This window comes from Mus musculus, chromosome 5 (assembly GCF_000001635.26).
Source record: "Mus musculus strain C57BL/6J chromosome 5, GRCm38.p6 C57BL/6J".
NCBI lineage: Eukaryota > Metazoa > Chordata > Mammalia > Rodentia > Muridae > Mus > Mus musculus.
The window spans coordinates 109,347,508-109,366,937 of record NC_000071.6 but is presented as its reverse complement, the minus strand read 5'-3'; the positions used below and the strand labels follow the sequence as shown (position 1 = coordinate 109,366,937).

Here is a 19,430-nt window from a genome sequence, read left to right as displayed (position 1 = left end):
TGAGGGATACCAGATCAGGTGTGGGGAAGGACAAGAGAGATGGCTAGATGGCCATGAAAATGAATGGAAATCTGCAACTGATGGAGCAAGGAGGTGGAGAGCATTTCCAGGACAAGACAGAAACCTGGGATAAAGGAGGTACCAGTGGGGGTGACCTTAGTTCTGACTCACTACGATGTGATAAGGAATCTGAAGAGGCCACCTCTTGTATCCAGACAGGAACCCCAGTGGAGCAATAGAGACACTAACCCACTCAAAAACTTTCAACTCAAAATTGATCCTGTCTACAGGTAATACAGGCATGGGGGAGAGAGCAGAGACTGAGGGAAAGGATAGCCAATAACAGTCTCAAATTGAGACCCATTCCATGGGCTAGCATCAATCCCTAACACTATTAACTATACTATTTTATGCTTATAAACATGAGCAAGTTATTCTCTGAGAGGCTCCACCCAGAATATGGTTCAAATATAGACACCCTCAGCCAAAGAGTGAATGGAAGTCAGGGACACTTAGGGAAGAATAGAAGGAAGGATTGTGGGCCCTTAAGGAGATAGGAACTCCACAGGAAGACCAGCAGGGTCACCTAACCTGGACCTTTGGGGCTCTCAGAGTCTGAACCACCAACCAAAAAACAAGCAAGGGATGGACCAAGGCATCACTGTTCATATATAGCAGATGTTGTATATCCAAAACTCTGTTACTTGCACATGAAATAGGTTCTACTAGCTGGGCTGCATTATCTGGTGTCCGTGGGAGAGGAAGAGCCTACCCTGGCAGAATCTTGAAGTTCCAGGGTGGGAGGGATACCCAATTGGGCACCCACCTGCTCAGAGGAGAAAGATAGGATAAATGGAGGAAGGATAGTGAAAGGGAGCAGTGAATGGATTGTAAAGTAGGACAGTAAAAATAAAATAAAATAAATATTTCAAAATAAGGTTGCATTTATGTAATTATTTGTATTTTCCTTCCAGGATTTATTTATTAAGTGATATAACATCAATATAGGGAACATTGATGGTAATTATATTAAATTCAGGATAACAAAAGAGAGTTCCCTGATAGACATTATCACTTATTCTACATTTATAATGTGTTTGCAGTTGTCCATGTCTCCTTGTTTGTACAGGGATACTATATGACTTGAACCTGTGCAGGACTTAAGAATGCTAAGAAATTCTCTGTGAATTCATATGACCATCATTCCTTTTAAGTCTTGGTGATACTGTTTCCTTGAAGGCTTCCAACACTTTTTAATGATATAAGAGGCCATGTGCATGTCAGAAGGGAAGGAGTACACAGGGTGGTTTGGAGAATGGAAATACAAACAAAACAACTAAATTATAATGTCAACAATAAATTACCAAATAACATTTAAAAAATAAAGCAACGAACAATATTTTGAGAGAAAAAAATGACACTGGCTTTCAACACCTGATGTTCAAAAATAATAATGTGTGTGTTTGTGTGTGTAATGATAAACTAAAATAAGATTTGATACTCATATTTTGACAAAATTTATGACGAGACCCTTCATATAGAGTGATTTATATGTTCACAGACTTCACTGACCTTATTGTGATAATGGTCTTCTGTGGGACCTTCCAACTGCCAATTTTTCTCACTAAGAGAAACATGTTCATTTCATAATGAAATCATGTATTTTCACATAAAGTTACAGAGCCCTGTATTAGAAGCAAAATCTGAACCCCATTGTTCTTTTCATATACTGTTTCTTTCTTAGTATGTTATCTAATATTCTTAACATCTTCATACTATAAGTCTATTCCAAAATCCACAGCTTCTGTGTTGGCCATCAACAATATACAATACTGTCACTATGGTCCATACTTTGCTTACATTCACTCTCGTTTCTCTTTTCAAATCAGTGCCTTTTGTTGCATCTGTAATTTATGGTATATCAAATCCCAATGGAGGCAACTTACCATTTTGGTGATATATTAGTTTCTGTTTCTGTGGTAAAACACCATGGTCAAAAAGAACATGTGATAAAAGTGTTTGTTTACTTACAGAATGCAGGCACTCAAAGCACATGGAATAATGCTGGTTACTGGCTTCCTGTCCATGTTTACATTCCCCTTTCTTATAACTCCAAGAACAACTTGCATAGAGGTGGCATTGTCCACAAGAAGGAGAATCATCTAATATTAATCATTAATTAAGAACATGGCTTACACACATAACTACAGGTCAAAATGATGTTAGCCATTCCTCAATTGAGAGTCCCTGTTCTTTATACGTTCAAATTTTTGTACTCAAGATTGAAACTACTTTCCATCAAAACTTAGTTATTGGTATTCTAATTGTCAGTGCTGCAATGCAGTGTAAGTATAAATTTCTACATTACTAAAAATTTTGTATCTTTTAGTAGTACTTTTGTTAAGACAGGAAAAAATATGTTGAGTTTCATCTAACATTTTTAAACTATTGAAGTTTCAGTAAAACAATTTATCCTTGTATTTCTGCAGAAAGTTTGAATCTGGTCTAACTAAAATAACAAAACACTTTGGGACAAAGATACACCCTAGCAAGCCTGCACTAGAAGCCAAGATGGAGAAAACCTCCACAACCACCATGACTGTTCCCCTGGTGCTGTGGTAGACAGGGAGGAAGGTGATCCAGACACTGCAGAATACCAGCATGCTGAATGTTAGGAACTTGGCTTCATTGAATCTGTCAGGAAGGTTCCTAGCCAAGAAAGCCACAGTGAAGCTCCCCAGAGCCAAGGAACCCAAGTATCCCAGAACAAAATGGAAGGCAATGACTGAGCCTTTGTTGCAAATAATGATGGTCTTTCCATGTTCAGATTGTGTATCTCTGTCAATAAAGGGAGGAGATGTTACTAACCAGATTCCACAGAGAACAAGTTGGACTAGGCTACAAATAGGAATGACCAAGTTAGGTGTCCCTGATGCCAGCATCCCTCTCATCCTTCTTCCTGGAGTAGTGAGCTTGAAAGCCATGACCACAGTTATTGTTTTGGCCAACACTGTAGAAATGGCTACTGTGAAAAATACTCCAAATGTGGTCTGCTGCAGGATGCAGGTAGCATGGTTGGGCTGTCCAATGAAGAACAATGAGCAGAGAAAGCACAAGATGAGAGAGATGAGCAGGATGTAGCTGAGAATTCGGTTATTGGCCTTCACAATTGGAGTATCTTTGTACTTCACAAAAGTGACTAGTACTAGAACTGTGAGGGCAGAGAAGCACATTGTCATGGAGCCTAGAGCCATCCCCAGTGGATCTTCATAAGCCAGAAATGACACAGCTCTTTGGAGGCAGTGGGTTTTCTCTAAGTTGGCATATTTATCATCTGGACACCTCACACACTGCTCCATATCTGCTCATAAACAACAAACCCTCATTAGATATCATAATTAAGTTCTTACTAATTGTGTATTTGTATTACTCAGAGTATACCTCAAAAAATATTTTGGTGTTAAGCACCTATTCCATTCCTTGTTGCAGTAGGGACCTCTGACTTAAGGCTGCTCTATATTAACCTATGCTTTGTAATGTACAAAATGCCAACATGGAAAATGAAGGAGGAAAAATACGTATTTATTAAACAAAAAATAAATAAAAATAGTTTTTCAGTGCATTGTGAATAACAAAATGCATCATCTCAGATTAGTTAGTTTCTCAACCTTAAACTCACTGCTTTCATATCTGCTCATTGTGGGAACATATCTCTCAATACCAGCTGATAAAATGCATTATGTACTTTGTTACCTATGAGAGTTGTGCCCTTTGTTGGTACTTTCACATAGTCACAAGAACATTAAATTCATCATGTAAATACTGTTTGCATAAGCCAATATTCCCATTATTGAAGCTGCATGCTTCATAGACCTAGGCAGGTCCCCCTCACTGTGGTAAGATCTCTTTTTTCCCAGCTACACATTTCAAACTGCATGGCATGAAGAATATGGATATTCACATTCATCCCTTCTTTCTTTATCTCAGCTGTGATTGCTGATAAGAGATATCACATTGCTGGGTGCATTCTTGACATGACATCTTCACTCTTGTTCTAATTCTTTGCCCACAAATGCTTCATCCTTTGAGCCATCTGAGATCTTAAAATGTATTTCATTAAAGAATAACTGTGTCCCTAAGTTTCTGATCTCTGTCAGGATCCAGTTTGAAGATGGAAAGGAAAGACTATGGACTGGTCATGTAGTCAAGTTGCTTTTTAAAAAAAATAATGAAGATGAAACATATGTACAGACTATGCCTAAAATTTTGTTTTTAAAAATGGTTACAGGTGTTTGTCCACATAAACTTTTTCTGCAAAAATATAAGATCAGAAACCATCATATTATGAGAGAAATGTGTTGTTTATAGAAGATATTGCAGGTTATTGGCAGGGTTGTAAAATTCTGATACTATTCAAATGATTAAATTCTGAAACACAGAGATTTTAGGTTTTCAGTTTTCATATAGGCCATTTCACAATTCTAGTTTGGAAAAAGAAAATATTTTAATTCAGCTTTTTTTTCTGTATGCAAACATGTACCTGTTTCATTGGAAACCTCATTTTCTGGGCACAGGACACAATCAAAGCAGCAGTCGGCTGTATGTTTCTGATGAATTTTCCTGAACCCAGCAGCACATGTCACACTACACATGGAGGTGGGAACCTGAGGCAATATACACATACATATGTATATACATATGAATAAACATATATGGGTAATTATACATATGGTATATATGTTGTACATATATATGTATATGTCATTAACAGATATGGCTAAACATATTCCTCTGCTAACAGGCATCTCTTATCAATTTGGGGCACTTTATTATTTTATATAAGATTGCAATGCCCTGACAGTCACTCAATATTAACCCAATCAGGTATTATTATATGGGTAATATTTGTGTTATAGATATTTAGAAAAATTTCTTCCTAAACTGATTACATTAAAAAAGTATTCATGTTTAATCAGTTTCTCTCACATGGTTCATAAATAAAAGAAAAAGGATACTGAGTTGCATGTTGAAAAAAGTAAGGGGGGGTCGAAAGAGTTGTTTGATGAATATAAACAAGGTAATGCTACACAAGACTCTCATAGAATTAATAAAATTATTCTAAGTTTAAATGAAAACCTTGAATGTGGAGAAATATTTCTATTAATCATTATGAGCTTTACTTCATTAGGCTAAAAGTATGTTCACAGGTAATCACAAAATTTTATGGTTAATATATAGTTGCAAAATTGTGTGTGTGTTAAATGTGTTTCTGTACTGTGGATTGAATAGGCATGTGAATTCAACTGAACATGGAATTCAAAGAGGCCTTTGATTCCTATCATCTAGTTTTATAGAAAGTTGTGAGTTATCAAATTTTGATGCTGGTTAATGAGGATGGGCCTTTTGTAAGAGCAGCAATTGGTCTTAACCACAGAGCTATCACTTCATGCCTCATATTTTAATTTTTATTTATTTTTTTAATTAGGTATTTTCTTCATTTACATTTCAAATGCTATCCCAAAAGTCCCCCAGACCCCCCCCCCACTCCCCTACCCACCCACTCCCACTTCTTGGCCCTGGCATTCCCCATATATAAAGTTTGCAAGACCAAGGGGCCTCTCTTTCCAATGATGTCTGACTAGGCCATCTTCTGATATATATGCAGCTAGAGTCAAGACCTCTGGGGGTACTGGTTAGTTCATATTGTTGTTCCACCTATAGGGTTACAGACCCCTTTACCTCCTTGGGTACTTTCTCTAGTTCCTCCAATGGGGGCCCTGTGTTCCATCCAATAGCTGACTGTGAGCATCCACTTCCGTGTTTGCCAGGCCACGGCATAGCCTCACAAGAGACAGCTATATCTGGGTCCTTTCAGCAAAATCTTGCTGGTATATGAAATGGTGTCAGTGTTTGGAGGCTGATTATGGGGTGGATCCCCAGGTATGGCAGTCTCTATCATATTTTAAACTTTAATTATACTAAAAAGAATGTAACTTGTGGTATACCCACCAAAGCTCCTCCTGTAGCCCACTCCATGTTTTCAGATATACAAAGTTGTTGGCTCTGTGGGAAACAAGGAAAATAGCTTCCTATTTTCACTTTTAATCCAAGGCCTTGTGGAAAATTCCAAATGTTGAAAATGTCATAATCTGCACACTGGTTTTCTCTATGCTTCATGTTCACCAGTTCTCCAACAGGGTTAGTAAATACTCTGGTCTTCAGCAAGGAAGCCACCTAAATGAGATGCTTCATTAGATAACTACATATGCATAGCAATAAAGTGAATACCAAATTGAAAATTCCCCCTAATTCTTTAATGGCTTCCAGGAAAGACAGATATATTAAAGTTATCCCATGTAGTAAAATGCAGTATGTCTCATGGTTAATTAAAAATTCTTATACTTCATATTATTGTTTTATAATAAAATGTGATAGAAAATTCTTACCAAATAACAAGTATCATGGAGGGGGGTTATATGTGTGTTCTTGTGCATGTGTGTATGTACATGTTTATCAAAAATAATTTCTAAATATGGAACCATGTATGTAAGAATGAGTGGGAAATTTGAAAAGCTGAAAGTTGCAAAAACAGAGAGTGATGTTGGGTCATTCATGTACAAACAGTATACAGATATGAAACAAACATCAACTTCATAAAATGTGTAGTCTTCATCATTTATGTTTTTTAAAATAACTGTTACCTTAAATGAATAGCAATCACAGCACATGTATCAATTCTTGAGGAACTTGTTCTTCAGAAAATTATTCTAGTCTAGTTATCACTTAAGACTTTTGTGATAAAACTCTTGGTTCCTATTTTGAATATTGAACCCACTGGTAAAATGTTGAGACCCGCACTTCTGGGCTGCACCTCTGCCCAGGCAGATCAGCATGAACACCCCTCTAAACACTACACTCCCAGGAGATCTGCTGCAAACACAGCAACAGGAAAGGCACCTGCCCAATAACCACAGCAGCTGAGATCCACAAGATGCCCAGAGGACCTGGAAACCCTGCCTCCATTCAAAAGCCATCTCACTTCTAGTCAGCACCTCCACCTGGGCATATCTGCGTCTCTGCCTCCTCTCAATACCGCACAGTCTGCAGGCCTTCCAGGAAGTCTGCTGTAGCCAGGGCCACAGATCTCACAGGAGATTTGATACAGGCCAAGGACAAAAGAGGCAGGCTGCAGACAGAGGCATCTAGATCAGTTAACACCAGAGATAAACAGATGGCAAGAGGCAAGCACAAAATTATGAGCAACAGACACCAATATACTTTGGCACCATCAGAACCCAGGTCTCCCACCACAGTAAGCCGTGCATCACCCAAAACACCTGAAAAGCATGATACAGATTTACAATCCCATCTCATGAGGATAATATCAACCTGTAAGGAGGATATAAATACCTCTCTTAAAGAAATACAAGAAAACATAGGTAAACAGATAGAAGCCCTTAAACAGGAAACAAATAAATTCCTTAAAGAAATACAAGAAAACACAATCAAACAGGTAAAGGAATAGAACAAAGTTGTCCAAGACATAAAAATGGAAGTAGAAACAATAAAGAAATCACAAAGGGAGGCAATCCTGGATATGGAAAACTATGAAAGAAGTCAGGAGCTACAGATGTAAGCATCACCAACAGAATACAAGAGATAGAATATCAAATATCCGGCATAGAAGATACTATAGAAGATATTGACACAATGGTCAAAGAAAATGGAACAGTCTGAGGGTGGACCAGGAGGGGAATAAAATCTGGAGTAGGAATAAATACACACACACACAGAGAGAGAGAGAGAGAGAGAGAGAGAGAGAGACAGAGAGAGAGAGACAGAGAGAGAGACAGAGAGAGAGACAGAGAGAGAGAAAGAGAGAAGAAGGAGGAGGAGGAGGAGTAAAGGAAGGAAGGAAGGAAGGAAGGAAGGGAGGGAGGGAGGGAGGGAGGGAGGGAGGGAGAAAATGTTAAATAATAATAATAATAAAAACTAACCGAAAACATCAACAAAATCCAGGATCCACTGAAAAGACCAAACCTAAGGATAATAGGAATAGAAAAGAGCAAAGATTCCCAGCAGGAAGGATTCCCAGAGGATGAAAACATCCTCAACAAACTCATAGAAGATAACATCCCCAACCTAAACAAAGAGATTGCCATAAATGTACAAGAAGCTTACATGACACCAAATGGATTGGACCAGAGAAGAAAATCCTCAGGTCACATAATCAAAACATCAAATGCATAGAACAAAAAAAATAATAATATTAAAAATTGTAAGGGAAAAAGGCCAAGTAACATATAAAGGCAAACCTATCAGAATTACACCAGACTTTTCAACAGAGATTCTAAAAGCCAGAATATCCTGGACATATGATACAGATCCTAAGAGAATATAAATGCCAGTCCAGGCTTCCTACCCAGCAAAACTTGCAATTGCTATAGATGGAAAAACCAAGATATTCCAACACAAAACCAAATTTAAACAATATCAATTCATAAATCCAGCCCTACAAAGGATAATAGATAGAAAACTCTAACACAAAGGGGAAACAACACCTAAGAAAAAGCAAGAAAGTAATATTCTTTAAACAAATCTAGAAGAAGATAGCCACAAATCAAAATTCCACCTCTAACAACAAAAATAAAGGAAGCAACAATCACTGGTCCTTAATATCTCTTAATATCAAGGGACTCAATTTCCCAATAAATAGACATAGACTATCAGGCTAAGCATCTCACAACAAACCCAGAAGGAAAGAATCACACACACAAATAATACCACTTCTAATAACAAACATAACAGGAACTAACAATCATATGACTTGAATATCTCTCATCCATTAATGGACTCAATGACCCAATGAAAAGACAGAAACTGAAAGACTGGATATGCAGCCACGTAATATGCAAGCAACTTCCAGCACTTTACTGCATACAAGAAACATACCTCAATGACAAAGACTAACATTACCTCAGAGTAAAAGGCTGGAAAAAATTTCCAAGCAAATGGTGGCCACCACCTGAACCCCCAAAAAACTGGGAGTTGCCATTTTAATGTCCAATAAAATAGGCTTCCAACAAAAAGTCATCAAATGAGATGGGAAGGACACTTCATATTCACTAAAGGAAAAATCCACCGACAGGAAGTTTCAATTCTGAATACCTAAGCCCTAAATGCAAAGGCATTCCATTTATAAAAGAAACATTGTTAACACACAAAACACACCTTGAACCTCACATAATAATAGGGAGAGACCAACACTCCACTCTTCCCAATGCACATGTCACTGAAACAGAAATTAAACATAGACACAGTGAAACTAATAGAAATTATGAACCAGATGGATTTAACAAGGTATATACAAAACATTTCACTGTAAAACAAAAGAATATACCTTCTCCTCAGTACCTCATGGAACATTCTCCAAAATTGACCATATAATCTGACATGAAATAAATCTCAACAAATACATGAAAATTGGAATAATCCCATGCACCCTATCAAATCACCACACACTAAAGCTAGACTTCAATAACAAGAAAAATAACAGAGAGCCCATATATTCATGGAAACTGAACAACTCTCTACTCTACTAAATGATAACTTGTTCAGGGAAGAAATAAAGAGATTAAAGACTTTCTAGAAGATACAACATACCCAAAAGTATGGGAAAAAATGAAAGCAGTGCTAAGAGAAAAATTCATAGCACTAAGTGCCCTCATAAAGAATTTGGAGAGAACCTATACTAGTATCTTAACAGTACACCTAAAAGCCCTAGAACAAAAAAAGCAAACAGACACAAGAGGACAAGACAGGAAAAAAAATCAAACTCAGGGTAGTAATCAACCAATTAGAATCAGAGAGAAGTAAAAACACAATTAACAAAACCAAAAGCTGGTTCTTTGAGAAAATCAATAAGGTAGATAAACCATTAGGTAAACTAACTAAAGGACACAGAGTGTCCAAATTAACAAAATCAGAAATGAAAAGGGAGACATAAGACCAGAAACTGAGGAAATTAAAAAATCATCGGATCTTACTGCAAAAGCCTTTATTCAACATAACTGGAAAATCTAGATAAATGAGTGGTTATCTAGACAGATACCATGTACCAAAGATAAATCGAGAGCAGATAAACAATCTAGTCAGTTACATTACATCTAAGGAAATAGAATCTCTCAATAAAAACCTCCCAACCAAAAACAATACCATACCAGATGGCCTTGGTGCAGAATTCTACTAGGCCCTCAAAGGAGTGCTAATACAAACATTCCTCAAGCTACTTTATAAAATAGAAACAGAAAGAACACTATGGAATTCATTCTATGAAGCCACAGTTATTCTTATACCTAAACTACACAAAGACCCAACAAAGAAAGAGAACTTCAGGCCAATTTTGTGTATGCATATTGATGCAAAAATACTCAATAACATTCTAGCAAAAGGAATCCAAGAACACATCAAAAATGTCATGCGCCAAAATCAACTAAGCTTCATCCCAAGGATCCAGGGATTGTTCAATATATGAAAATGTATTAACATAGTATGCTATATAAATGAACTCAAAGAAAAAAATAACATGATCATCTTACTAGGTGCTCTAAAAGCATTTCACAAAACACAATGCCCCTTCATGTTAAAAGTATGGAAGAGATCAGGAATTCAAGGCCCATACCTAAACACAATAAAAGCAATATACACCAAACCAACAGCCAATATAAAATTAAAAGGACATATACTTGAAGCAAACCCAACTAAAATCAGGGACAAGACAGGGATGGCCACAATCTCCATATCTATTCAATATAGTTCTGAACATTCTAGCTAGAGTATAGGGCAACAAAAGGAGAACAAGGGGATACAAATTAAAAAAGAAGTCAAGGAACCACTATTTGCAGAGGATCTGATGGTAAACATAAGTTACACTAAAAATTCTAAAAAGTACTTCCCCATCAGCAAAGTGGATGGTATGCAATTAACTAAAAGACATCGGTAGCCTTCCTTTATACAAATGATAGGCTGAGAAAGAAAATAGGAAAATACCAACCTTCACAATACTCACAAATAATATAACATATCTTAGTGCAACTCTAGCCACTCTGTATGACAAGAACTTCAAGTCTCTCAGGAAAGAAATCAAAGAAGAACTCAGAAAATCAAAAGATCTCTCATGCTCATGGAATAGTAGGATTAACATAGTAAAAATGGGACTCCTCTGAGAGTAGTATGCACAGGTGAGAGTGTGCACTACAGAAGCTAACAGCTTCTGGGAAAGGCGGGAGGCACAGAGCTGAGGCAGCGCCCTTTTCGGGCTCCAGACATCGGCCACCTTCTCGGCTAGAGGACAGGTGTCCGCCCAGCCCTGGAGGGCTTTGCCTCAGCATCAGTGGAAGACATCTTGGTTCTGAGACTCTGCCGAAAGTAGTCTGCACAGGTGAGAGTGTGGACTACAGAAGCTAACAGCTTCTGTGACAGGCCAAAGCAACAGCTTCTGGGAAAGGTTCTGTTTTGGGCCATCATCTTCGACCAGGAGGGAGGTCCAAACGCCAGATATCTGTGCACCTTCCTGTAAGAGGAAAGCTTGCCTGCAGAGAGTGCTCTGACCACTGAAACTCAGAGGAGAGAGCTAGTCTCCCAGGTCTGCTGATAGAGGGTAACAGAATCACCAGACGAACAATCTCTAAACAGAGACAACTGTAACAACTAACTCCAGAGATTACCAGATGGCTAAAGGTAAACGAAAGAATTTTACTAACAGAAACCAAGACCACTCACCATCATCAGAACCCAGCACTCCCACTTTACCCAGTCCAGGGCACCCCAACACATCTAAAAAGCTAGACCCAGATTTAGAAGCATATCTCATGATGTTGGTAGAGGACATCAAGAAGGACTTTAATAACTCACTTAAAGAAATACAGGAGAACACTGCTAAACAGGTAGAAGACATTAAAGAGGAAGCACAAAAATCCCTTAAACAATTGCAGGAAAACACAACCAAACAGGTGATGGAACTGAATAAAACCATCTAAGACCTAAAAAGGAAAGTAGACACAATAAAGAAAACCCAAAGTGAGGCAATGATGAAGATAGAAACCCTAGGAAAGAAATCTGGAACCATAGATGCAAGCATCAGCAACAGACTACAAGAGATGGAAGAGAGAATCTCAGGTGCAGAAGATTCCATAGAGAACATCGGCACAACAATCAAAGAAAATGGAAAATGCAAAAAGATCCTAACTCAAAAAATCCAGGAAATCCAGGACACAATGAGAAGACCAAACCTACAGATAATAGGAGTAGATGAGAATGAAGATTTTCAACTCAAAGGACCGGCAAATATCTTCAACAAAATTATAGAAGAAAACTTCCAAAACCTAAAGAAAGAAATGCCCATGAACATACAAGAAGCCTGCAGAACTTTAAATAGACTGGATCAGAAAAGAAATTCCTCCTGACACATAATAATCAGAACAACAAATGCACTAAATAAAGACAGAATATTAAAAGCAGTAAGGGAAAAAGGTCAAGTAACATATAAAGGCAAGCCTATCAGAATTACACCAGATTATTCACCAGAGACTATGAAAGCCAGAAGATCCTGGACAGATGTTATACAGACACTAAGAGAACACAAATGCCAGCCCAGGCTACTATACCCAGCCAAACTCTCAATTACCATATATGGATAAACCAAAGTATTCCATGACAAAACCAAATTCACACATTATCTTTCCATGAATCCAGTCCTTCAAAGGATAATAACAGAAAAAAAAAAAAAAAACAACCAATAAAAGGACAGAAACCACATCCTAGAAAAAGCAAGAAGGTAATCCCTCAACAAACCTAAAAGAATCCAGCCACAAGAACAAAATGCCAACTGTAACAACAAAAATATTAGGAAGCAACAATTACTTTTCCTTAATATCTCTTAATATCAATGGACTCAACTCTGCAATAAAAAGACATGTACTAACAGACTGGCTACACAAACAGGACCCAACATTTTGCTGCTTACAGGAAACCCAACTCAGAGAAAAAGATAAACACTACCTCAGAATGAAAGGCTGGAAACAAATGAATCTAACAGACATCTACAGAACATTTTATCCTAAAAAAAAAAGGATATACCTTCTTCTCAGCACCGCATGGTACCTTCTCCAAAATTGACCACATAATTGGTCACAAAACAAGCCTCAACATATACAAAATATTGAAATTGTCCCATGCATCCTATCAGATCACCATGGACTAAGGCTGATCTTCAATAACAAAATAAATAATAGAAAGGCAACATTCACATGGAAACTGAACAACATTCTTCTCAATGATACCTTGGTCAAGGAAGGAATAAAGAAAGAAATTAAGGACTTTTTGGAGTTTAATGAAAATGAAGCCACAACATAACCAAACTTATGGGGCACAAAGAAAGCATTTCTAAGAGGAAAACTCATAGCTCTGAGTGCCTCCAAAAAGAAACTAGAGAGAGCACACATTAGCAGCTTGACAACACACCTAAAAGCTCTAGAACAAAAGGAAGTAAATTAACCCAGGAGGAGTAGACAGCAGGAAATAATCAAACTAGGGGCAAAATCATCCAAGTGGAAACAAGAAGATCTATTCAAAGAATCAACAACGTGATGAGCTGGTTCTTTGAGAAAATCAACAAGATAGATAAACCCTTAGCCAGACTCACTAGAGGGCACAGGGACAACATCCTAATTAACAAAATCAGATATGAAAAGGGAGGCATAACAGTAGATCATGAAGAAATCCAAAACACCATCAGATCCTTCTACAAAAGGCTATACTCAACAAAACTGGAGAACCTGGATGAAATGAACAAGTTTCTTGACAGATTCCAGGTACCAAAGTTAAATCAAATCAGGTTAATGATCTAAACAGTCCTATATCCCCTAAAGAAATAGAAGCAGTCATTAATAGTCTCCAACCATAAAAAGCCCAGGACCAGATGGGTTTAGTGCAGGGTTCTATCAGACCTTCAAAGAAGATCTAATCCCAGTTCTTCTCAAACTATTCCACAAAATAGAAGTAGAAGGTACTCTTCCCAACTCATTCTATGAAGACACAATTACTCTGATACATAAACCACAAAAAGACCCAATAAAGATAGAGAACTTCAGACCAATTTCCCTTATGAATATCGATGCAAAAATCCTCAATAAAATTCTTGCTAACCGAATCCAAGAACATATCAAAACAATCATCCATCCTGACCAAGTAGGTATCATCCCAGATATGTAGGGATGGTTCAATATACGGAAATCCATCAATGTAATCCAGTATATAAACAAACTCAAAGACAAAAACCACATGATCATCTCGTTAGATGTGGAGAAAGCATTTGACAAAAATCCAACACCCATTCATGATAAAACTCTTGGAAAGATCAGGAATTCAAGGCCCATACCTAAACATGATAAAAGCAATCTACAGCAAACCAGTAGCCAACATCAAAGTAAATGGTGAGAAGCTGGAAGCAATCCCACTAAAATCAGGGACTAGACAAGGCTGTCTACTCTCTCCCTACCTATTCAACATTGTACTTGAAGTCCTAGCCAGAGCAATTAGACAACAAAAGGAGATCAAGGGGATACAAATTGGAAAGGAAGAAGTCAAAATATCACTGTTTGCAGATGATATGATAGTATATATAAGTGACCCTACAAATTCCACCAGAGAACTCCTAAGCCTGATAAACAGCTTCGGTGCCATAGCAGGATATAAAATTAACTCAAACAAGTCAATGGCATTTCTCTACACAAAGGATGAACAGGATGAGAAAGAAATTAGGGAACAACACCCTTCTCAATAGTCACCAATAAAATAAAATACCTTGGTATTACTCTAACTAAGGAAGTGAAAGATCTGTATGATAAGAACTTCAAGACTCTGAAGAAAGAAATTAAAGAAGATCTCAGAAGATGGAAAGATCTCCCATGCTCATGGATTGGCAGGATCAATATAGTAAAAATGGCTATCTTGCCAAAAGCAATCTACAGATTCAATGCAATCCCCATCAAAATTCCAACTCAATTCTTCAATGAATTAGAAACGGCAATTGCCAGATTAATCTGGAATAACAAAAAACCTAGGATAGCAAAAACTCTTCTCAAGGATAAAAGAATCTTTGTTGGAATCACCATGCCTGACCTAAAGCTGTACTACAGAGCAATTGTGATAAAAACTGCATGGTACTGGTATAGCAACAACCAAGTAGACCAATGGAACAGAATTGAAGACCCAGAGATGAACCCACACACCTATGGTCACTTGATCTTTGACAAGGGAGCTAAAACCATCCAGTGGAAAAAAGACAGCATTTTCAACAAATGGTACTGGCACAACTGGTGGTTATCATGTAGAAGAATGTAAATTGATTCATTCCTATTTCCTTGTACTAAGGTCAAATCTAAGTGGATTAATGAACTCCACATAAAACCAGAGACACTGAAACTTATAGTGGAGAAAGTAGGGAAAAGCCTGGAAGGTATGGGTACAGGGGAAAAATTCCTGAATAGAAGAGCAATGGTTTGTGCTGTAAGATCGAGAATCGATAAATGGGACCTCATAAAGTCGTGAAGCTTCTGCAAGCCAAAAGACTCCATCAATAAGACAAAAAGACCACCAACAGACTGGGAAAGGATCTTTACCTATCCCAAATCAGATAAGGGACTAATATCCAATATATATAAAGAACTCAAGAAGGTGGGCTCCAGAAAATCAAATAACCCCATTAAAAAATGGGGCTCAGAGCTGAACAAAGAATTCTCACCTGAGGAATACCAAGTGGCAGAGAAGCACCTGAAAAAATGGTCAACATCCTTAATCATCAGGGAAATGAAAATCAAAACAAACCTGAGATTCCACCTCATACCAGTCAGAATGGCTAAGATAAAAAATTCAGGTGACAACAGATGCTGGCAAGAATGTGGAGAAGGAGGAACACTCCTCCATTGTTGGTGGGATTGCAAGCTTACACAACCATTCTGGAAATCAGTCTGGAGTTTCCTCAGAAAATTGGACAAAGTACTACCAGAGGATCCTGCAATACCTCTCCTGGGCATATATCTAGAAAATGTTCCAACTGTTAAGAAGGGCACATGCTCCATTATGTTTATAGCATTCTTATTTATAACAGCCAGAAGCTAGAAAGAACCCAGATGCCCCTCAACAGAGGAATGGATACAGAAAATGTGGTACATTTACACAATGGAGTACTACTCAGCAATTAAAAAGAATGAATTTATGAAATTCCTAGGCAAATGGATGGACCTGGAGGGCATCATCCTGAGTGAGGTAACCCAATCACAAAGGAACTCACATAATATATACTCACTGTTAAGTGGATATTAGCCCAGAAACTTATGATACCCAAGATATAAGATACAATTTGCTAAACACATGAAACTCAAGAAGAATGAAGACCAAAGTGTGGACACTTTGCCCCTTCTTAGATTTGGGAAGAAAACACCCATGGAAAGAGTTACCGAGACAAAATTTGGAGCTGTGACGAAAGGATGGACCATCTAGAGACTGCCATATCCAGGGATCCATCACATAATCAGCTTCCAAACGCTGACACCATTGCATACACTAACAAGATTTTGCTGAAAGGACCCAGATATAGCTGTCACTTGTGAGACTATGTCAAGGCTTAGCAAACACAGAAGTGGATACTCACAGTCAGCTATTGGATGGATCACTGGGCCCCCAATGGAGCAGCTCGAGAAAGTACCCAAGGAGCTAAAGGGATCTGCAACCCTACAGGTGGAACAACATTATGAACTAGTCAGCACCCAGGAGCTCTTGACTCTAGCTACATATGTATCAAAAGATGGCCTAGTCGGCCATCAATGGAAAGAGAGGTCCATTGGACTTGAAACTTTATATGCCCCAGTACCGGGGAACGCTAGGGCCAAAAAGTGGGAGTGGGTTCGTAGGGCAGTGGGGTAGAGGGTATGGGGGATTTTTGGGATAGCATTGGAAATGTAAATGAGGAGAATACCTAATAAAATATTTTAAAAACATAGTAAAAATGGCCATACTACCAAAAGCAATCTACAGATTTAAAGCAAGCTTCATCAAAATTCCAACACAATACTAGGAAAGAGCAATTTTCCGTTTCATATGGAAAAACAAAAATCTCAGCATAGCGAAAACAGTTCTCTAGATTAATCAAACTTCTGGAGGAATCACCATCCCTGACTTCAAGCTCTCCTACAGAGCAATTGTGACAAAACCTACATGCTATTGGCACAGAGATAGACTGGTTGATCATTGGAACAGAATTGAACACCCAGACAAAAAAAAAAAACTCACAGACTTATGACAAAAAAAAAAAACAAACAAAAGTATACAATGGAAAAAGGAGAGCATCTTCAACAAATGGTGCTGGTCTAATTGGCTGTCCATATGTAGAAAAATGAAAATAGATACATATTTATCAATTTGCACAAAGCTCAAGGTCAGTTAGATCAAGGACCTGAACATAAAACTATATACACAGAATCTAATAGATGAGAACGTGGGAAAGAGCCCCTAACTTATTGGCACAGGGTGAAATTTCTTAATCAGAATTCCAATGACTCAGGCTCTAAGATCAAGATTTGATAAATGGGACCTTATGTAACTAAAAGGTTTCTGTAAGCAAATGTCACAGTCAATAGGACAAATTGGCAACTTATAGATTGGGAAGAAAATATTCACCAATCCCACGTTCAATAGAGGGCTAATATCCAAACTATATGAAGAACTCAAGAAACTAACCTCCAAAAAACCAAATGACCCAATTAAAAAATGGGGCATAGAGCTAAGCAGAGGGTTTGCAACAGAGGATTCTTGAATGGCCAAAAGCACTTAAAGAAATGTTCAAAGTCTTAGTCATCAGGGCAATGCAAATCAAAACAACTTAGAGAACATCAATGACTAAGAATGAAAACTCAGGTGACAGCACATGCTGGTGAGGATATGGAGAAAGAGGAACACTTATCCATTGGTACAACACACTCTGGAAATCAATCTGTTGGTTTCTCAGAAAATTAAAAGTAGATCTACCTGAGGATCCAGCTATACCACTCTTGGGAGCATATCCAAAAGATGCCCCAACATTCCACAAGGACACATGCTCCACTATGTTCATAGTAGCCTTGTTTATAGTAGCCAGAAGCTGAAAACAACGTACATGTCCCTCAAACAAAGAATGGATAGAGAAAATATGGTTCATTTACACAATGAAATACTATATGACTATTAAGAACTAGGTCATCATGAGTTTTTCAGGCAAATGAATGGAACTAGAAAATAATATCCCAAATGAGGTAACTCAGACCCAAAAGGACATGCATGGTTTGTACTCACTAATAAGTGGATGTTAGCCAAAATGTATAGAATACTTAGGATACAACCCACAGAACTTAAGTTATCAGGCAAAAGGCCCAAGTGTATATGCTTCAATCTCACTTGGAAGGGGGAAGAAATTAGTCATGGGAGGCAGAGGGAAAGAGGGACATGTGTGAGAATGGAGAGAGGGAAGAGAATAAGGGAGCAGGGTCAGCTATTGGAGTGGGGAATAGGAAAGAAATCCAGAGGGTCAGCAGAATGAATGGAAATATGCATCCTCAGGGAGTGGTAGGTGTGTGTGTGGGTCTAGAACCTAACAGAACCTTGGTGTGTGAAAGACTCTCAGAACTCAATGGGAGGGACCTTAGATGAAATTCACAATGGTGGGAAGATAGAACTTGAAGAGTACACCTCCAGGAGAAAGATGGGGCCTCAAGTGAAGAAATGGGGTTGCCAATCCACAGTCAAAATCCTGACACAGAATTTTTCCTGTCTAAAAGAACTACAAGTACAAAAATGGAGAAGAGATTGAAGGAAAGGTAGTCCAGTGACTGACCCAACTTGGAATGCATCTTAAGGGAAGGCTCCAAGGCCTGACACTATTAATAATTACATGGTGTGCTTACAGACAGGAGCCTAGCATGGCTGTCCTCTGAGGGGCCCTACCAGCAACTGGCTGAGACATACACAGACACTTACATCCATTCATTGGACCAAGGTCAGGGACCCCTATGGTTGAATTAGGGGAAGGTTGGAAGTAGCTGAAGAGGAGAGTGGCTCCATAGGAAGAACAGCCATCTCAACTAACCCAGATCCCTGGGAGCTCCCAGACACTGAGCCACCAACCAGGAAGCATACAGCTGCCATAAGGCTCCTGACATGTATAGCAGAAGACTGCCTAATCTGGCCTCAGATGGAGAAGATGTGCCTTAACCTAGAGAGACTTAAGGCTCCAGGGAAGGGGAAGATCTTGTGGGAGAGGACCTTCTCAGAGACATGGGTAAGGAGGAATTAGATAAGGAACTGAGGCAGGGTACCAGACTGGAGGCGGGGGGGCATGG

General features: G+C 38.3%; 1 protein-coding gene across 4 annotated transcripts in view; it reads right to left on the bottom strand.

Moving 5' to 3' along the window:
- Window positions 1–2,456: 2,456 nt before the first annotated feature.
- Vmn2r16 (vomeronasal 2, receptor 16) overlaps window positions 2,457–19,430 on the bottom strand; it is a 34,101-nt gene continuing 17,127 nt past the window's right edge. The window contains exons 4-6 of one of the 4 annotated variants that reach the window (XM_030254643.1): window positions 5,995–6,234; window positions 4,541–4,664; window positions 2,457–3,361 (exon numbers count right to left, since the gene is read on the bottom strand). In XM_030254643.1, the coding sequence (XP_030110503.1) occupies window positions 2,457–3,361; window positions 4,541–4,664; window positions 5,995–6,234 (1,269 nt within the window). Of the gene's footprint in view, window positions 3,365–4,540; window positions 4,665–5,994; window positions 6,235–19,430 lie in introns of all 4 variants that reach the window. The other 3 variants (NM_001104627.1, XM_030254644.1, XM_030254646.1) reach the window with 3 other exon arrangements.